This window comes from Macaca nemestrina, chromosome 12, assembly GCF_043159975.1.
Source record: "Macaca nemestrina isolate mMacNem1 chromosome 12, mMacNem.hap1, whole genome shotgun sequence".
NCBI lineage: Eukaryota > Metazoa > Chordata > Mammalia > Primates > Cercopithecidae > Macaca > Macaca nemestrina.
The window spans coordinates 50644833-50666619 of record NC_092136.1 but is presented as its reverse complement, the minus strand read 5'-3'; the positions used below and the strand labels follow the sequence as shown (position 1 = coordinate 50666619).

The 21787-nt window shown below is 43.9% G+C and overlaps 1 protein-coding gene across 4 annotated transcripts in view; it reads left to right on the top strand.

The window, feature by feature from the left end:
* The first annotated feature begins 466 nt into the window (after positions 1-466).
* Positions 467-21787, top strand: part of LOC105486934 (INSC spindle orientation adaptor protein) — a 139184-nt gene continuing 117863 nt past the window's right edge. For 2 of the 4 annotated variants that reach the window (XM_011750079.2, XM_071075051.1), the window contains exon 1: positions 467-691. In XM_011750079.2, coding sequence (XP_011748381.1) covers positions 596-691 — 96 coding nt within the window. In that variant the 5' untranslated portion in view covers positions 467-595. Of the gene's footprint in view, positions 692-3075; positions 3160-21787 lie in introns of those variants that run through there. The other 2 variants (XM_071075052.1, XM_011750081.2) reach the window with 2 other exon arrangements.

Below are 21787 nucleotides of genomic sequence, written 5' to 3'. Positions count from 1 at the left end.
CTCCCTGGGCCTCAGTTTCTTCATGTGTAAAATAGGGATAATACCAGAACCTCGTACTATTCTAAGGATTAGAGCAATTGATACCTATGAAGTTCTCATATATGCAATAAATGTTAATGAGTAGAATGTATATTATCTTTGCATATGGATGTGTCTGGATGAGAATATCCGAGTTTGTAAATGTCTCTGAGCATGTCTTGCTGCTGGTGTGTGTATATACACATGTATATGTGTGTTTAAGTGTGTTTATATGGCCAGACAGGCCCAGTCTCTCTGGTGGAGTTTGCTGTTGGCCCAGGTCTGGACTCCCTGAGCCAACTAGGGCCGGCGCCGGGGATGGAATTTCCATTAAGAATTAAGCAGGACAGCCCAGCATTGAGAAGTCAGGCAGGCAGAGGGGAGGGGGTCGAGGGGGAGGAAGCTTCAACTCTGAGCTCCCTTGGGTGGCCTCAGTACTGAACTGCCTTGGACAAGCTTTGCCTTGAGTCACAGGCCTTCTCAGGGCCATGGCCCAGAAGGATGGGCAAAGGGGGAGAAGCTGTTTACAGGGGCCTCTATAAGGAGACTTGGAGTTGCTGCAGCCAAGGCTGGAGCCATGAGGCGGCCCCCCAGCAATGGAGAGGCGGCCAGCAAAGGTCCAGGTGGCTGGGGTCTATGGGGAGTCCAGGAGTCCAGGAGGCTGTGCTGTGCCGTACGTATCTGGGAACGTGGATGTGAGTGTGTGTGTGTGTGTGTATTGGGAGGGTGGGGGCATTTATGCCAAGTGCCTCCAGGGAACATCTAACAAACCAAGTCTGTTCCTCTCTTACCCTGAAACCCAGACACAGAGTTTAGGCCTGGAAAAAAAGATCTTTGAGGCTCTTTTGCTAACATCGATCTGTTTATGATCTAAGCCTCATTCTATTTCTAGCGTATAATAAAATATCTTAGTTTTCCAGGTGCTTTACATCCTTGACCTCACTTCATACTTTCAACAACCTCATGAGCTGGGCAGAGATTATTATGTTCCCCAATGTACATATGGGAAAACTGACGCTCAGAGAGGTTAAGTGATTTGTCCAAGGATTCATCACTAGAAAGTGGTAGAGGCAGGATGCAAAACCAGGTTTCTCTGAGGAAGAAGTGGAGACCGACCTTCCTTCCTTCCTTCCTTCCTTCCTTCCTTCCTTCCTTCCTTCCTTCCTTCCTTCCTTCCTTCCTTCCTTCCTTCCTTCCTTCCTCCCTCCCTCCCTCCCTCCCTCCCTTCCTTCCTTCTTCCATTCCTCCCTCCCTCCCTACCTCTTTCTTTCTTCCTTCCTTCTTCCTCTCCTCTCCTCTCCTCTCCTCTCCTCTCCTCTCCTCTCCTCTCCTCTCCTCTCCTTTCCTTTCCCTCACTCTGTTGCCAGGCTGCAGTGCGGTGGTGCAATCTTGGCTCACTGCGACCTCCAACACCGTGGTTCAACTGATTCTCCTGCCTCAGCCTCCTGAGTAGCTGGGATTACAGGCACACACCACCACACCCAGCTAATTTTTGTATTATTAATAAGATGGGGTTTTACCATGAGGGACTCAAGCTCCGGACCTCATGATCCACCTGCCTTGGCCTCCCAAAGTGCTAGGATTACAGGCATGAGCCACCACTCCTGACTGAGACTATTCTTATCATACCACCTGCCTTACCAGAAACAGACTCAGAGAGAAGATTCTGCAAACTCTGCCCATTTGAGTAAGACTGTGGTTTCAGTGGTAATGCCCACCCAGGTGGCACCAAGCCCTGTCCCCAGCCCTAGACAGCACTTGTTGAGACAGGAACTGAGGCCCCTCTCAGGGAACTTGGGGAGTAGAATCAGGCTGTTCTGGATGACTGCAGGGTAGAGTCGAAGCTGGCTTGTCTGAGAGGAATGGCTTGGCCATCTTCTGAGCCCTGGGTCCCTAGAGAGCTGAGGAAGAGAGTTAATGTCAGAGAGCTACTGTGTGTTCGAAGCCAGGGAGCAGCAGTCAGCTTCAGCCCGAGCCTGAAAAAAGAAATAGAGATTATTAGCATCAAGGAAGAGAAAGCTGCGGCGGGACCTTGGCGTGGTCATTTTGTCATGGGGACGGAGTCGAACTCCTTCTCTCTGAATACATATTGTGAGCAAATTGACATAGTTTGCATGTGAGAGATTTAGGTTAGATGTCAAGGAGAACTTTCTGCCAATAAGAGATTTCAAGCTTTCGAACAGGGCTCAAGGGAGACCAGGGGGCTGCCTTTGCTTGAGGACCTCCAATAGGTCGAGATTCTCTGGGCTCTGGGGGACTCATAGCAAGATGGGGCGGGAGCGGGGGGTTGTATGAAATGACCTGGAAGCTTTCCTCCAGGTCAATAATGCCACATTCCAGAGTTTTTGGGTGGGAATCAAGTTCTTCTAGATTTAGCTATTTCACAGAGCCGAGGACGGGGGTCGGGGTGGGGTCTGATCTTATGTGACGAAGTTAGAAGGAGTTTCTGCAACAACCCCTGGTCATTTCTGGCAGGTCCAGGATGTGGAGGGTGACTTAGGTGTGTGTGACCAAGGTTCCAGAGGGGAGCACCTGCGGTTAATAAACCGTCTCATTCTAGGTGTTTGGGACCGATCAAAGCCGGGCTGCTTCCTCCTTCCGAGCAAGTGAACTGTACCCAAATCCCTCCTTGTTTTGTTTCAGCTCCAAGGGAAACGATTGCGGCACATTCCCTTCCCCTCTCCAGATGTTGGCATGCGGGGCACCTTGCGGGCGACCCCGCCCGGACGGCTCCGCGGCTCCCGGGCAATCACCCTGGTGCCTGCCTCCTGGCCCGGGGTAGCCCGGTCTCTAATTAGGCCTGACCGCGTCCCCATTCCAGCGATCCCGCAGATGGGAGGGAGCGCCATGTTTCCCCCGCCAGGGGCACCGAAATAGCCTCGCAGTCCCGCGGAGACTGCAGGCAGCCGGGGCTGACGCGGGACCAAGGCTTGGCAGGGAGCGCGCTGCTGTGGAAGGTCCTTGGGAGGCTGCGGCCGCCTGGGAGAGGGCGGGTGGGGGAGAGCAGGGCGGGGGGCGGGGGCCAGGGGCGGCCCCTCAGGCTGGGCCGGCAGAGCGGCCACTTCGCGCGGGGCCTCTGGAGCTCCAGCTGCGCCCTGCCACCACTGGCCGCACGCACCACCCGCCTTTCTCGCACGCTAAGTAAGTAGACAGCTCCCCTAGCTGGACTCAGGGGCTGGTGATGCCTCTGCCAGCCTAGTTGGGAACAGTGCAGATTTGTGACTAATTGGATAGTAGGTGTAAGTGTGTCAGTGGGAGTGCTTGTGAAGGGGAGCTTGTGCCAGTGTGAGGGAGTGTGTCTGGGTGGGATGTCCACATGTGGAATTTTCTAGCATGTGCCCTAGGGTGTGAGTGTGGGTGAACGAGTGTTTCAGAGTGTGTGTGGTAGCCTGGAGTGGGCCACAGGTGTCTGTCTGTGTGGCACCTGCTGCCCTGGGTGGACTGTGTCTGTACCTGTGGAAACGCCTGTGTGTGTGTGGCAGGAAGGCCTCCAGGTGAGCTGAGCCAGTCTGCATGTGGATGAGTGGATGTGCCAGAGTGAACCCAGGAAGGCAGAAGCTGGGGCTAGGGAGTGTTATCTGAACTCAGGCTTTCTAAGGTGACCTGACTTGTCCCCAGCTGGGGTGTCTTCTCTGTGGGTCATTCGGCTTTGGTTTCTCAGGGCTTGGAGCAGGGCAGAAGCTCAGCCCTCACACAACACTGGAGTGAATGTGACTCTGACTGACCCAATCTGGCTAGACCAGGGTCAGGGAGGCAGCTTGCGGGACCCCACTCTTAAACCAGGAGAAGAGGCAGGAAGTCAGGGGATGAATAGACAGGATGGCCATGGCCACCCACAAACACTCGCAGTGCACCCACGCTCACATGCTCAGCATACACACATTCCTGTCCATTGCACCAGTCTTGCGCATACTCTTCTTAGGATAGCCACGCAACCATTCACATACTTTCAACATGTATACCTGTGGACAGCGACATGTATGCAACATGCACCCGCTTTGTTCAATGAATATGCACAAATGTATCCCTGGTGTGGCCCCACCCTCAGCCTCTAGCCTCCTCCAACTTTTGCCCCTTTTAACCTATATTTTGTACCTCTGACAATGGGTCTAAGAAACTGACCTCAGTGGGGAATATTTTAAGTCAGGGACTTTGGCTGCAGGCGTCAGGGCAGACGGTGATATGGTGCCTTTGAGGGGTTCCGTTTAATCTGAAACTGAGGCTGTCCATGGAGCTCAGCCAGAGAGCATCTTGTCCCTTAAGCTCTGGGACTTAGAAGCAGTGTTTGCCCTTTTAGAAGTGAAAACTTCCAAACACTGCCTTTGGAAGGCAAGCCAGGTCAGGCTGGGATCTGAGACAGAGCTCTGCATATGTAATTTGCTCCATGCTGTAGTTTATACTCTGGATTACACCTGCTGCAGAGAAGCAGCGACCCTTCTGGGCTGGGTCCCAGGGCAACCATTTGGCAGGGAGGACAGTGAACTGAGCTAGGCTAATTCCTTTTTTTCTTTGGTTTCATTCAACCCTACTTCGAGTCTCCCTCCCACAGGCTGGTGGGGGGATGGCATTTGCTCTCTCCTCTCCTTTCTTCCAGTAGTTATCTTTTTTTCTGGACAGAAACTCCTCCATGACCTCCTTGCCGCGGTGTCCACTGGGCACACACCATACAGCGCTTGGAAGAGTAGGTGCCCTAAAATACCAGCTGAGTGGTGGTGTTATTCTTCTTAGCAGAGTTTCTAGAGCTGTCCTATCATGGCTATTCCCTTCTGAATACTTTTTTGAGGTACTCAGACTAAATGTGCTCCTTCAGTTGGGAAGTTAGAAAGACGGTATTGAGTTTCTCTCTCTCTCTCTCTCCCTCTCTCCCTCCCTCCCTCCTTCCCTCTTTCCTTTTGTTTCCTTTCGTTTCCTTTCCTTCCCCTTCCCCTTCCCCTTCCCCTTCTCCCTTCCCTTCCCTTCCCTTCCCTTCCCTTCCCTTCCCTTCCCTTCCCTTCCCTTCCCTTCCCTTCCCTTCCCTTCCCTTCCCTTCCCTTCCCTTCCCTTCCTTTCCTTTCCTTTCCATTGACTGAGTCTCACTCTATTGCCCAGGTTGGAGTGCAGTGGCATGATCTCAGCTCATTGCAACCTCCACCTCCTGAATTCAAGTGATTCTCCTGCCTCAGCCTCCTAAGTAGCTGGGATTACAGGCGCCTGCCACCACGCCTGGCTAATTTTTGTATTTTTAGTAGAGATGCGGTTTCTCCATGTTGGCCAGGCTGGTCTCGAATTCCTGACCTCAAGTTGTCTGCCTGCCTAGGCCTCCCAAAGTGCTGGGATAACAGGTGTGAGGCACCACGCCCGGCCTGAGTTTCTTCTGTCTTAATGCCTATGGTTTGGTCTAAGGGGTGACTAAGCTGTCACCCACCAACTCCTCTAATATGCAGGAGAGCAAGTTGGGTTCAACTGCTTTCTGAGGGGAATGCTGGGATCTATGTTTTCTTTGGCCTGATCCTACACCTGACCCTTGGGAGTGGTTAAAAAAGGGCAGGCTGTGGTCAGTCCAGCAGAATAAAGGTGGTGGGGAAGGAATTATTTTCCCGTTGTGCTTCCCTTTTCACTCTGGTTGCTGGGAAGCTCTTAGTCCATCATATTGTTCTGTTGTAATAACTATGTTAGTTGGAACCATTGCTTTGACTTCTAATTTCTGCTTTAAAAACTTTATAGAATACACATTTTTAATTGTAAACTTCCACTTACTTTGCTGAAGGAAATCAGAACAAATAAATGAAAAATCAGCAATTAAGCATTCTATTGGTCTCTGGGAATGGGAACCACACTGAATTTTCTTGGGACATCCTCAATTTCAAATATATCATCTGGTTTTCAAACCATATGTCTCAATTTGGTTTCTGTACCTTTAGACTCTAATTGGTGACGATGTCTTGGAGGTTTTTTTCCTGGTAGCTCTGGGACATAATGCCTATCTCTGTGCTGGCTCAGACAAGGGGGATACTTGAGAATGAATTGGGCCATTGATAAACACCCCCTGCTCCGAGTGTTTCAGCTGCTAGCTCTTCCCTGTCTCAAAAGCTCAAGTGTCTGGGTGCCTGAAGGAGTTTGACCCTTGCCCTAAGCTTGGCCCTGGCCCCACAGCCACCCCTTCCTCATGTGACCCTGCCCAACTCAGGGCTCTGCTGGGAGGTCTGTGTCTCTTGGATCTGAGCCCTCCCCCAGTATGGACCACAACATCTCTGATCAGGGATGGCCCTTGTAGAACTGGAGCTTGGGATGAGAGCTTGGACTTAAGAGTGTGGAGGAGAACATGAAGGGCTTTACTGCCTCCTGCGTGGGTCTGTGAGGCCATGGGCCAGTGCTCAGCACTTTATCCTTCCTCATATGGTGTCTCTAGTCTGCTAAGTGGTCAGGGAGTCATTTGTCACCTCTTACCTGCAGAGGTGCACCTCATCTGAATGCAGGGCAGGGTTCTAGCCACGTTGCAAAGTTGTTGAAACTTCTAATTCACTCCAAGACAGATTATTTTATGCTGCCTAAGGCCATTCATGTTTGGAAAGGAGAAAGCCTGAGGGTAAAACTTAGCAACAAAGAATGATTAGAATAACTCAAATGGTGGGCTTTCAGGCATTGCATTGGGGTTCTGCTTCTCAGTAGGTGTTACGTCAACCCAAGCCGGTAGCCATTGCCTGCCTTCAAGATGCATCCTCCCAGAAGCATTTGATCACAAGGTAGGAAAGAGGAAATCCCCTGTGGCCTGGTACTGAGTAATGTGCTGGTCGCCTGGTATGGGTGAAGTGTTTGTTCCCTCCCAGATAAATGTCATCTTAAAAAGGTAAGACTAGGACTGGAGCACATCTCTGCTGAATTTTCACACTATTTAGACTCTGGTTGGCCCCTGGGCTTTAAGCTTAACCAAGTGAAAACAGACTTAAAAGCCAGCAAGAGCATTGTGTGGGATGGTTAGGACTTCTGGGCAGGAAAGGCAACTCATAGTAACTCACGTTTATTTATTATAGACTACTGTCCAGCTTCCTTTTTAGGCTCTTTCCATCTTTTGATTCATGAAACCTCTACACCAACCCTATGGCATAGTTAAGACGATTTTAAATATAACGAAACTGAAACACAGCAAGGCTAAACAACTAACCCAAGGTCAGAGCTAGCAAAGATTGCTTTCCAGATCTGTCTAACTCCAGAGTGTGTAGTGAATGTCCACTGACCACGAGAGATGCCAGCAACTCTCTCATTTCAAAGACTTTCAAAGCAGGAAAAACTACTCCTTTGGGCAAATTGGGGAATGAGGCTAAGGGCTTGACTTCTCCGTCTGTCTCCAGGACCTGAACATGATCAGCATCATTGGCCTTTCCAGCCTCAACTGGAGACTATTGCTGTGTGAGAAGCAGGGATTGAAGGGGTGGGAAAGGCCTCCTGGGCTGTGCGGGGATCTCTCCCCTTGCCTTTCAACCCCCCACCAGCATGGAGTGGGCAGTGTTGAACTTCTGTGCCTTCACTTTTTCCTGGAGCAACCTCTGTCCTGGGAACCAAGCCTCTGGCCAGACTCTGCCATCTGACTGGCCTGATCTCCCCTCCCCCAGCTCCAGGGTATCCTCAGCGCCAAACTCTGGGGGAGTCCTGGATGCTTTGAGGATGTCTCAGGGCAGATTAGACTCTGTTTGGTGTGATGCAGTGTCTGTAGGCGTCAGCAGTTTGGCTGGGTAGTTGTGTATAGTGTTCACTTTCTGCTGGAGAAATGAAGGTTTTGTCTTACAAACCAAATATTCTGGGTTTGGAAACCATGTGAAATGTGGCCTGTGGTTGGAGGGTGTAAACTGTGTTTTGGGTCTGTGTGTGGTGCTGGGTTTAAAGACACTGTTGAGGGACAGAACAATCGGCTCAGGCCATCTCACTTCTTTTGATGGAGGGTCAGAGGTGAGCAGTACATACTGGGAATGTGTGGGAAAGAGAGCATGGGCTTTGCAGCCAGATGGATCTGACTTGGAGCCTCAGTTTCCTCATCTGTAAAATGGGGTTCCTCGTAAGGTAATGTGGTGCTAGAACTGGAAAGTCTATTTGAAATTCAGTGTCTGGCATAGAATAGGCAAACCGTAAAGTGCAATATCCTTCTTTCCTATGCCACCCACTTTCTGTGAAAGAACACTGGACTGATTGGCACAAGATCTGGATTCCAGCTCTGACTCAGCCTTGGGCACACTGTATTATCTTGGGTTAAGTCACTTACCATCTCTGAGCCTCCCTTTCCTGGTGCATAAAATGAGAGAACTCATTTCTCTCACTTCTCTGCATTTTCTGAGGATAATGAAAGAGTAAAGTTAAGGGTTCTCTTGGAAGATCCAGAAAGTACAACCAAAATGGATTCATTTATTCATGCCTCAGTATTAATTGAGATCTTTTGCTGTGCCAGGGTCTGTGCAAGGTGCTGGGGGTAGAGGTAAGTTGGAATATCCTGGGCTTCAGGTAGCAATCAGACCATATGGCAAGACAGACTTGTAAACAAATAAAGGCCTGTCTGTGGGGCGTGATCAAAGCAGGTACTGGAGGCTCTAATGTAGCAGCAAGGAAGTGTTGTCTCCAACTGGGGCAGTCAGAGAGGCCTTCCCAAAAGTGTAAGCACTTGGTGTGGATCTTGAAAGATAACAGGAAGTTGCCAGGAAGAGGAGGACATTGTAGGTAGAGAGACCAGCATGTGCGAGGGCATACAAGTGTTGCCTACTGTGGTAAGTTTGGGGAACTTTAAGCAGTTGGGCATAACTGGAGCCTATGGTGTGGGTGGTCAGTAGTGTTGGCGATGAGATGGAAGATGTTACAAAGAGCTTTGTATGGAGTCCTGTCTGGATTGCTGTCCTGAGATGTTTAGACTTTTTGTCATATTTATGGGCAAGCACTGAGGTATTTTAAGAAGGGAGGGACATGGTTGGATATGGGCTCACTTATTCATTCAACAAACATTTACTGAGTGCTTCCTATTTTTATGTGACTTTAAATTTTGACATATCAAATATAATAAAAATGTATAAGAGTTGTATAAGAAATCCCTCTTTATCCATATCTCAACTGTTTACATGATCTTCCATTTACTTTATTATTTTCGTTCTCTCCAATCATACAAAAATATTTTTATTTGCATATATTTTTATTGTTTATATAATTTATATCTTACTGTATATTTTTATAATATATTTATTGTTTTATTATATATGAATACATATGAAAATGTTTATATTTCTGATCAATTGAGGAGAAATTGGAGACATGATGCCTCTTTAGCCCCCATATGTTAAGTATATATTTCCTTAAAAAGGATATTCTCTTACCACAGTGCAATTCTGTCCTAATAATGTCTTTATGGCTCCCCCATCTCTCTCACCTCAGTCGGGATCTAGTCCATAGATTGCATTAATTCATGTCTCTTTAGTCTCCTCGAATACAGAGCAGTTCTTTTGCTTTATTTATTTATTTTTTGAACTTTATGTTTTTGAATAGTACAGGTCAGTTATTATGTGGAATATCTATCAATTTGGTTATTGTTGATGGTTCCACATGACTAGATTCAAGCAATGCATTATGGGCAGGAATACCACTGCAGTGAGGTTATGTCCTCTCCAGTTTTCATATCAGCAAGCACATGATGTGGGGATTGTCCCAGTGCTGGTGATGGGAGCTTTTATCACTTGCTTAAGAATAATGTCTGCCAGTTTTTCCACTGTGAAATTACTATTTTTCTCTCTGTAATTAATAAGTAATTTGTGGCGAGATACTTTGAGACTATGTATAAGCTGTTCCTTATCAAACTTATACCCACTGATTTTAGCATCATTGATCATTTTGAATCAATTATTTCTTCCATATTTAGTAGTTAGCATTCTACTTTAAAAAAATCTTTCCTCTCTCCCTCCCTTCCTATCACTAGGGTCTCATGAATTCTTCATTTATTCAATGGGTTATAAATCAATTATTATCTTTATTTTATTTCATTGTTCACATTGTCCCAAACTTGATTAGTGGGAGGCTCTGCAAGCTGGCTTTCTTTGTTTTTGATGCATCCCCACAATTCTCTATGCTCTTCCTTACTATTCGCTATAGCAAGAAGCTACAGGCTCAGTTTCCTTTCTGTGCTACAGCCCTGGAATTAGCCATTTGTCTAAAGAGCACTGGATCCTTTTAGTGGAAAATGATATTTAGAAACCAAGATTTTTAAAGGCCACCTGTGCTCCTTGTGATTGTTGTGTCATCATTTATATGCTCTCTTAGCAAACAGAGTTAGGACATATATGTATATTTATTTCTCCAATCAACCAATGCAATACATTGTTACATGTTTTTAGAAGAAAAAACCCAAAGACTGCAATAGAGAGTAATGGAGTAGGAATACTTTAGATTGGGTGGTTAGAAAGGGCCTCTTTCAGGAGGCGATATTTAGGAAGACAGCATGAGGTGGGTGGATGGATTGGAAGAAGAAAGAGCCTAGAGATTGTTTTAATTATTCATACAGTAATTACCAGGGCCTGAACTAAGTTCAAATGGAGAGGAAGTGGAATTCAATAAGACACAGTGACTGGTGAATGCAGAAAGTGAGGGAGATGAAGGAGTCTGGGGGACTCCCAGTTTGATGCCTCAAAGGCCTCTCAAACTCAATGTGTCCAAAACAGAATTTCTTTCGTTCTTCATCATACTAAAACCTGGTCCTCTTCAGGTATTTCAGATTTCATTGAATGACTCCTTCTTCTGGGTAGCTGCACAAGTCAGACAGACCTGACGGTCATCCTCAACACCTCTCTCCCTAAAAACTCACATCCAATCCATCCCCATATCTTGTTGATATTAGCTTGTAAATATCTCTCAAATCTTTCACTTCTCACCATCTCCACCAGCATGACCCTAGTTCATGGTACCATCTTCATGTTTCTAGGGTACCACAAGAGCCCCCGGTCCCCCTATATCCATACTGGTTCCCCTCCAATTTGTTCTCCACACAGCAGCCAGAGCACATTTCAAAACTCAGCTATGTTCATATCATTTTCTTCCTTAAAAGTATGTTAGTTGCTTCCTATTGATCTTAAGATAAAGACCACACTCTTTAGTAAGTCCTACGAGGTCTTGCTTGCCTGGCCCTGCTGCCCTCTCTGACATCTCCCTACCTAGCACTCTCTCCCTGGCTCTCCCTGCCACACTGGCCTCAGCTGAGTCTCAGTCCCCAGGGCCTGTTAGGCTCCTCCTGCCATAAGTCTTTGTATTTGCTGTTCCTCTGCTTAGAATGCTCACTCTTCCTGACTCCACCTACTGAATTCCTTCTTTACTCTCAGTTCTCAACTGAGTTGTCACTTTCATAATCTTCAGGGCCAGGTCCAACCCCATTTTATAAAGTTTTAAAACATCATGTACCTCCTTCAAGGCTTTATCATAGTCTTAATTTTACATTTACTTATGTAATCATTAAAGCTTACCTTCTCTATGTGATGATGAGCTCTGCGAGGGTTGGGACCATGTCTGGTTTTGCTCATTACTTTATCCTAGCAGGCATAATGGTACCATGTTACTGACACATGCCACAAATATATGTTGAACAAACGAGTTAATGAAGATTTATCATCTGAGTAACCAGACAGATGATGGAACCATTCAGTGGAATAAAAATGAGGAGAGAAGTAGATTTGAGGAGGAAAATGATAATTCATTTTGGGACACCTGGCATTTGGGGTGACTGCCAACAATGTCTGTCCCTCAGAGACCTTACCATCTTCTGTACAAATTAGGATGTCACTAAGGAGCTTTTGGGGGGCTGGTGACAGGTGACATCTAATTCCCAGATGATTCTAAGAAGGTCCCTGGGGGAGGTGGCTAAGTCACAAATGGCATCCCTGAGCTGTGGCTTCCCTATCTATCATTATCTCTGGTTTGTAGAGCATACAGGAGATAGAAGGGGTTCCCAGTGGTCCTGACTTGGCTCCTTGGGTACTTGTATAAAATATCTTTACAATCCTATGAAAGACTCCTTGGAACTTTAGTTACTTTATGATTCACATTTGTCAGGAGCTGCCAACCTCCTTCCTACCTCTAACACTGCACTAGACATAGGCTTAAAGGAATACAGAAAGTAGGTCTTACTAAGCCCGGTGAGCCATCCTTTCAAAGATGTCATCAGCACTAGGACAGATGGCCCATTCCATCCCTCTGACTTACTTACTCTTACATTCCTCACTCACTCATTCAACTTTCTATCTCATCTTGTTCATTCAGTCACTTACCCACACACCCATCTGTCACCCACCTATGCATCCATGAACAAGAGTTTATGTTGGATTTATAGCAGGACTCAAGGCTAATGCATTATCTTCAGTCCCACTCCTTTATCCCTCTTTTCTGTGGTCCTCATAGCTCAGAATCCCAGGCAAGGAGACTGTCAGGGGTTGGAGAGATGTCACTGTGCTAGTCTAGGGCTGGGCTGGGTATGATTGCAGGGTGTTAGCAGAAAGAGTGGGAGACCAGAAGTGGCCACACTGATTACTCCTCTTGGCTCATTGTCTGCTTTTCTGGCTTCCCTTCTTTCATTGGTGATGAGAACTTAGAGATTAGGTAGATATAAGGTAGATATAAGGCAGACTGGGCTTTGCAGAGGTATTAGGGGGCTCTGGCCTTAAGGGGAAATAGGAACACAGCTCCCTGTGAGCCCTATGGTGGAAAATGTGATGCTTTTGTTTTCTTCTTCATTTTAGACTACGATTGCACTTTAACCCTGTTGAATTTGCAGAGAGGCTATGGGAGGGTGGGAGAGCAGGATTTAAAAATGTGGCATTTAGAAACCAGGCAGTAGACTAATCCTGGCCCCATCCCCCTAGAAGCTGCTCTTTCAGTTCTCTTAGGCTTGTCATTTACAAAGAGCTCCCTAGAATGTGTGCTATCCATCTGCTTCGGTGGCCGACAGGGCTGGAACTGAGAAGGCATAGGACAATGACAGCCACATCAGATAACAGCATCTTGGAAAAATGCCTGAAGGTTGCAAGGGTCTAAGTTACAGACTCATTCACTCATTCCCTCCCTCACGAATTCATTCATTTATCTACTTAGCACCTACCTAGTAGGTGCCATGTTTAATTCTCAGCCCTGGAGACATGACAATGAGCAAAACACATATTTCATGCCCTTGGAGGATTTGGTTTGGGAAGAGAGACAGTAAACAGGGTATATATACCATACAGAGTATGAATACCATGGAGAAATATAGAGAATAGTAAGGGAGCTCCAAGGGTGGGAGGGGGTTTATACATTTATACAGGGTCAGGAGGTTTTCTCTGATAAGCAGGCATTTAAACAGAGGCCAAGAGGAAGCTATGTGAATACTTGTTGGAAGAGGAGCCAAATAAAGAGAAGAGTAAGTGCAAAGGCCCTGAGGCATGGTTTAGAAAGAGCTTGCCGGTTCATATGATTGAAGTTAAGTGAAGGATGGGGAGAGTTGAAGGAGTTGAGATCAATGCAATAATGGGTGCCAGCTCATGAAGGCTCTGGTGGGTTATTTGAAGAACCTTGGCTTTTAATATGAGTGGTATAGTGAACGTTGAAAAGTTTTGAAGAGAGAAATGACATGCTATAGCTGCTATGAAAATAGTAGATTGTTACTGGGAGGAGAAATGAATTAGGAGCCTATTATAGTGATTTAGGTGAGTGATGATGGTGGCTAGGACCAAGGTTCACTTATTCATTCATTTATCCTCCATTTCATTTTTTATTCTACAGATGTCTCTGTAACTCTACCTGCCCACATATGAGGCCCCTTAGCACTTTGCATCCATTCCTCTGTCTGCCCCGCTCCCATGATCTGTCCAGCTATCCTCATTGCTTTCAACAAGTCTTTACCAGCTACTTGGAGAGTGTTGTGCCAGATGCTGACTAATATGGGCATATTCTTGTGGAACTTTGGCTCTCTCAGGGAGACAAGATGCATCCGTAGGAGATCACCAGTCAACTACAAAACCAAGCAAGTCTCTCAGGCTCAGGATGAATGGTGTCAACACTTCAGTGTTTCAGGAACCCTGTGGGCTGGAGGTCAGAGTAAGCGTCTGGGTGGAAGCCACATTTAAGCTGAATCTTGACAGGTGGGGTGGCCAAGTTAGTCCTGAAGAATAACAGGAAAGTTGCTCTGAAGCTTGAATGTAAGGGGCATGTTGGGGAATACTGGGTGGTAATGCTAAAAGGAGGTGGTGTGGGCTAGAAACAGGATCTAGAGAGGAACAAGCACCAGGCTAAGGAGTTCACATCTAAGTTGAGAGAGTTGGGAGACACAGGTTTTCAAGGAGATTTTACAATGAGAGCCGTGTTTTAAGAGGCTGAAACTAAAATCGGATGGAGGAATAATAGGCTGGGGACTCAGAGAGCAAAAAGACCATGGCCTTGTGTGAACCTGCTTGGCCTTTAGGCCAGCAAGAATGCTGAGGCTAGGAGGACTTCTGGGGCGGCTCCTAGATGCAATGGTGTGGGGCTCCATGGCTAACACAAACAGCAGGATATGGTACTGGCAGTTCCTTGGACAAACCCTACATATCTCCTATAACTCAAAATCACCTTTGAGCAAAGAACACAGAGAAGCCTGGGTTCTGGGAAGAGCAAGCTGGAGAAAAATGTTCAGGTCTGGGCTCTGGTCATGAATGACTCTTTTAGAAGCTTCTGGGGTCACTGGATTGTAGGAACATTAGATTCAGAGCAGGAGCTCATCTAATTCAGCCCTCTATTCTTATAGATGGGAAACTGGAGGCCCAGAGAAGGGGCATATATTGTGTAAGGCACTATAGAGCACTTGTTTAGAGAAAGGTCAAGCATCTCATTGAACTCATGCTGGAGGAATTTCTATGTTTTATTTAATTATTCATTTACATATCTCTTTCAATGGAAAAATAAAATTCTAAGAAGAAGAAAATTGTTCTGTTCATCTCCTCTCTCATCTAGCTGGGCCTTAACACAGAGCAGACGCTCTGCCTGACCCTCAGGATCACAATGTCTCCCCTCTTGACCCAGACAAAAGCAGGGTGTTAGGCTTGTCTCAGAGCTGGCCAGATGTGGAATCAGAAAGAGCTGCCTGTGGATGGGGATAGAGCCTGACTCTGAATCCCTTATCTATTCATGAGGCTTGGCCTGTGACTAGTTTCTATCTCAGCTATGTCCTTGGTGACATCTCACTGGTGGCCATGATCATGGCTGTTGCCATGAAGGGGCCTGCTGAGAGAGAGGAGAGGGAGGTTTTGGTGTGGTGAGGGGATGTCTTGTGCCTGAGGCTACTGCAAGAGGAGAAAACCTCTGCCCAGCTGGAGAGAGAGCAGCCTGCAGGGAGATTAACAGCCTCAGATGGGCACCTAGGATACATACTTGGGGCTTAAGGCCATTGCTTGGTCTGGCCTGAGGCTGCGCCTGCAGGGACTTCACCAAACTCACATATTTGTTCTCTTGCTGTCCTATGAAGCTTAAAGCCACTTCTTTAAGAGCAGCCTCTCCGTGCAGTCTGCAAAAGTCTATGGCTTAACATCAACAGGATTTTAAACTGAAGTGTCTTTTGATGCACCTCCATCCCTGCATTTAGGATCCTAGTGGGGAGGGCTGAAGCTGGAGATTTCTTGAAAAGTCAGAGGCATTTGGGCCATAGATCCTGCCAATCCAGGCACCAGGGTTCGCGTCAATGCTGGATGGGTAATTGGTTCTTAAGCTCTTGGTCAGCACCCTGTCCTGTTTGTCTTGTGCTGTATACTTGGCAGAGGACTTCCACATGGAGAGGGGTGAGTTATACTGGTGAGCAAGCTTATTTGTAGGCACAGGAAAATAAGTACTCCCTCACTGTGTTCCACGTTCCTCAGAGAATATCTTGGGGAGGCAGTGATGGGGTCATTATGCTCTTCACGATAGCAATCTTAGATCAAGCAATGTGGATGGAACTTGGATAGGTGAAATTCTAGAAGGAGACTAGAAAGAACTTGGATTCACAACATGGTGAAACCCTGTCTTTACCAAAAATACAAAAATAAACTGGGTATGGAGGCTTGCACCTGTAATCCCAGATACTCGGGAGACTGAGGCAGGATAATCGCTTGAACCTGGAAGGTGGAGGTTGCAGTGAGCTGAGATCGTGCCATTGCACTCCAGCCTGGGTGACAGGGCAAGACTCCATCTCAAAAAAAAAAAACAAACAACAACAACAACAAAAAAAACAAAGAAAGAAAGAACGAATGAACGAACTTGAGTTCTAATCTGGCTTCTAGAACCACAAATTTGCTGTGTGACTTGGACAAGTCATTTATCCTCTCTGGGCCTCAATTTCTTTTTGTGCAAAGTACAGAGTTGAAAAAAAAACCACCATTTCTGAGACCCTGTTTTGTATAACATTCCAGATACCTTACTTATATTATGCCAATAGGAATTTTTGGTTAGGACTCTGTCTTCTGGATTTCTATCCTGACCAAGGGCTGATTTTGCACTTTGCCTGAATTATACTTTTCACTCCTTTTGATCTTTTAAGAGATTTATTTATTTATTTTTTCCACAGACCATATTGCCTAACAAAATCCCTCCTATTTTCATGGAATCATATAGGGATACAAAGCAGTGTCGTAATGTCATATCCATTATTAGATTTTAATTTTTACAACAAATGTGCCAGGTAATCAAATATATATTATTATCCCCAGTTTGCATATGAGAAAAGAGGCCTAGAGAAGTCAAGTAACTTGACTAAGGTTACGCAGTTAGTTACCGGCAGAGCTGGGGCAGGGATGAAGGTTTCTTGGCTGCTAGTCTGTGTTTGGTTGTGCCGCTTTTTGGATTTGGGAAGGGGTATCATAAGGACTTCATGGGATCGGGCTTGTGGGATTCATTAGGTGACAGAATTATCAAGATGAGAGCACCTGCCACCACATACCTGTACCACGTAAGGTTGAAATGTTCTTAGCCTGGGGCAGCCCCCACCCCCCTGGACCCAGAGGTGAGGGGCTAGACTGGCCCCTGTGCCCAGCTATGCAAAGATCAGGGCTGTAGATAGCCCTCTGTGGAAGCTATTACTGACAATCCAGCCCTGCTGTCTGCTGTATTAGCAGGATGGTGGGTATCTGGCCAGTGCCTCTTAGTTAACCTTCCCTTCTTCATTTTAAGAAGCTTTTTTATCTGCTTGGTCCTGGAGCTAGGCTGGCTCTTTCTGGCTGCAGAAAGGGGCTTTTAAAGTAACCCTCTTAGTTTATTTCTCTCTGAGCCAATCCAGCCAGATCTTTGCTTGGGGCAAGAGGGAGCCTCAAGGGTAGAAGTATGTGAGCAAGAAGAAGCTCTCCTTTCACATACAAGTCAAGAATGACTGGACATCATCTGCCTCCCCAGCCCCATTCACTTTCTATTTGTAATTTGGGATCTGTGTGTGTGAGCTCTGAATAGGTTGCCCCCCATCTTCCCCTCCTTTCTCATTAATCAAGTTTCCATATTTTCTTGGGTCTATTTAGGGGCTTGCTGTTCTGTTCTCTATGTTTATTCCAGGGTCAATATCCCATTGTATTTATTAGTTTTTAAAAAGTCTTATGATCTGGCAGGAAAAGTCCCTCCAATTTTTTCCAGAAACATTTTGGCTACACATTTCAGATTCAACCTGTCAAGTTCTAGAAAAAAATCCTATAGGGAGTTGATTGGAATTAGACTGAATATTTAGATCAGTTTATGGTGAATTAATATTTCCCTATCATATATATGGTATTTCATATGCATGAATTATCTATTAACTTATCTCGGCCTTCTTTAATATCATTTAATAATGTTTTACAATTTTCTCGAGAAGGGACTTGCACATGTTAAGGTTCATTTCTATGGCCTTTACATACTTTTGTTGCTTTGTTAATGACCTCTCTTCTAAATTTTACTCTGTTTATGCTGGTATCTATAACTATACTTGACTTTTGAATATTCATTTCTGACCAACTTTCTAAAACCTTATATAAATTAAAATAATTTTTTTGTAGATACCCTTTGATTTTCTACATAGAGAGTGAGGATGAATTGCTGGTTCATATGTTTTCATAAGAATTAGGGAAAGGTACCGTGTCTGCAGGGACACAGACCCATGGATACCTTCCTTGCCAAGTGGACCACAGCTCTGTGCCTGGTGGACCCAGCCCTGTGTTGGGGTGGCTGGATGAACACAACAGAGGCCAGTTTCAGACTCCTCACTCTTCTGGCTGTGTGCTGGTATGCACAGGCAGATGTGGCTGCCTGTAAACCACATCAACTGTAAATAATGATGGTTTTGTTTCTTCCCATTCTAATACATTTTTCTTTCTACACTAGCTAAGATCTCTAGCACAATAATGAGTAGAAATTGTTGAGAGCTGGGCATCTTTATTTTGTTTCTGATCTCACAGGAAATGCTTTCATTCAACATGTCATCAAGTATACTTCTCGTGGTATATATTTTTTCTTGGTAGATACCCTATAATCAGTTTAAGGGTTGAGATGGTCATAAGGTTTTTCCTTCTTTATGTTGTGAGTTTCACTGATCTGTTTTCTAATGTTAAAATAACCATGTATTTTTAGGCTAGATCCAACTTAGCCATTGATATACAATCCTTTTCACATATAGCTGGATTTTGCTTGCTAGTATTTTGTTTAGTATATTTTCATATATGTTTCTATATAGATTGGCCTGTATATTTCCTTTCTTGTGTTGTTCTTGTTCAATTTTAGTATCAAAGTTATTTAAGCCTTATCCAATCAATTGAAGTGTGTTTTCTCTTTTCCTATTCTGCGGAAGAGTTTGGTTATTTTTCCTTTAAATGATATAAACTCATGCTTCTCTGGGCTTGGTGTTTTCCTTATGAGAAGATTTTAAACTATTGATGAATTCTTTCAGTGGTTATAGATCTACTTTTTCTTGAATCAATTTTGGCAAATTGTATTTTCTAGGAATTTATCTAGCTTATTTATGTTTTCAATGATATTGCATAATATCCTCTTATCTCTGCTGCATCTGTAGAAATAAACCTCTTTTATTGCTAATATTATTTCCTCTTTTTTTCTGGTTTTTTTCCAGATCTTGCCAGCAGTTTGTCTATTTTATGTTTTCAAAAACCAACTTTAGTCATTATGTTTATGTTTTGTTTTGTATTTTGATTTGTGTTTTATTTAATGTTTGCTCCTATCTTAATTATTTTCCTTCTGATACTTTCTTTAGAATTATTTTCCTCTTATTTTTAAAGTTTCTTAAGTTGGAGATTATTATGTTGGAGAAGTTGGAGATTCTTTGAATTTTCAGATCTTTTTCTAATTTAAGTATTTAAGTCTATAATTTTTGTTCTTAGTTATATTTTATCTATATACATGATTTTTAATATGTGTATTTTCATCATCATTCAGGTTTATTTTCTAATTTCTGCTGTAATTTCTTCTTGGACCTATGGCTTGTGTGTTTAAAAATATATGACTGTATGGGGTATTTATGTTGGGGTAGAGATTGCAACCCCAATGTCAATCTTTTGAAATTTGTTGAGGCTTGCTTTAAAGACTAGAAAGTAGTTGATTAAGAAAAAAAAAAAAAAAGAATGATTCATGAGTGCTTGAAAAGAATGTGTATTCTGGGTGTTCTATTTATGAACATTAAATCTAACTTAAACGTGCCATTCAAATATTCTATATCCTTACTGATCATTTTCGTGCTTGATCTATCAGTTAATGACAGAATTGTGTTGAAATGTATGTGATTCAGGACTAGTTCATTTCTCCTTAAAGTTTTATCAATTTTACTTTGCATATCTTAAAGCTATGCTATTAGATATATCCTCATTATTGTATTTTCTTAATGGGCTGAACATTTAATTTTCATGTAGTGAATCTCTTCATTGCCTTAAAGTTTGTTTTGCATTATATGAATACATTAGCATCAGATTTCTTTAGGTAAGTATTTTTATGGTGTATCTTTTGTGGCCTTTAAGTTTAAGCTATTTTAGGTCTTTTTGTTTTAGGGATACTTCTTGTAGCTAGCACATAGCATGCACAACTTCCAGCCCCCTCCATGTATTGCACCCTTAATAATCTCTGCTTAGAACTGGATAGTTTAGCTCATTTCCCCTTAATGTGACTACTATTATACATTGATACTCCCCTCTACATACTTTCTTTCTTTCTTTGGTTTAATTTTTTAAATTTATTGCTCATTTATTTTTTCCTCCTCTACACAGTTCGAGGGAATTGTCTCTTTCTCATGTCTGTTCTTTTAGTTAATTACTTTAGATATTATAGCATTAATAATAACCTAAAAAGCCTAAATTTAATTTACATCTCTATTTTTCTTCCCCCAAAATAGAACCTTGGAGCACTTTAAACAACTTTAGTCATATCCTTCTAAATTATATACAATATTTTAGATTCATCGTTTCTTATCTCAAAAATGAGGGATTATAATTGTTTTTTTTTTTTATTTGGAGGCGAGGTCTTGCTCTGTTGCCCAAGCTGGGGTACAGCGGGGCAATCACAGTTCACTGCAGCCTCAACCTCCTGGACTCAAATGATCCTCCCACCTCAGCCTCCTGAGTAGGTGAAAACACAGTTAGGATTCACTGCACTCGGCTTTTTAAATTTTTGTAGAGATGGGGGCTGCACTACGTTGCCCAGACTGATCTTGAACTCTTGGGCTTAAGTGATCCTCCTGCCTCAGCTTCCCTAAGTACTGGAATTACAGGAATGAGTCAATGTGCCCGGCCCTGTAATTGTTTTTTAGTTAAAGTTTCTTTGGATTTACCCACAGTTTTAAGTAAGTTTGCTCATCATTCTTTCTTGTATCTCAAACCTTCCATATGATATTGCATTATTTCTGCTTGAAGCAAATCCTTCAGAATTTCCTTTAGTGTGGGATTTTTGGTTGTCTGAGAATGCTTATATTTCATACTTATTCTTGAAATGTAATTTCTATAGATATAGAATTTTGGGACAATGATTTTCTGGCATAATATATTTTCTTGTTGTCTGCTGAGTTTCATCATTGTTATTAAGTGATCATCTGTCAATCTAGTTTCCTTTTTCCTTTGATTGCTTTCAAAATCTTCTGTCTTTGGTGCTCATTAATGTTATGAGTTGTCTAGGGTGTGGATGTATATGTTTTGTATTTATCTTACTAGGGATTCATTGGGATTTCTGAATTTGAATGTTGTTTTGTCTTTCAAAAAATCCAGGGAACTGAAATTTCAGCCACTGATTCTTTGAATATCACCATTTCCCCATTCTCTCTCTTTGCAAATATGATGAAATACTTGTTAGATCCCATCACTCTATATTTCTTAGCTTTAATTCTCTCATATTTTTTCTCTCTTTTTCTCTCTGGACTGCATCTTGGTTAAGTTCTTTTGTTCTATCTTTTAATATACCAATCCATTTTTTAGCTGTGATTAATCTGCCCAATGAGTTTTTCATTTTAATTATTGTATTTTAATGTAGAAAAGGTCTATTTGTTTCCTTCTCAAATTTTCTTGGCCATATTTTATAGCCTTTGTTCTTTGAAAACATTTTCATGACTCTCTTTTATTTCTTAAAACTAAATTCTCTAATCAAGTCCCCCATCCCCACAACAGATAATGTAAATTCAGTCCGTAAGCCTATCTGAGGCCCATAATGTGGTCATTAATTCTCAACTTTCATTGTTGACAATTTTGATATAGAAGGTTTATTTTCCATTTACTCTTAAACTGAGTTTCTGGTTTTCTGGATCCCTATTTGATTCCTCCCCTTGGGAAGTTCCTAGGCTTTATCACATGTTTCC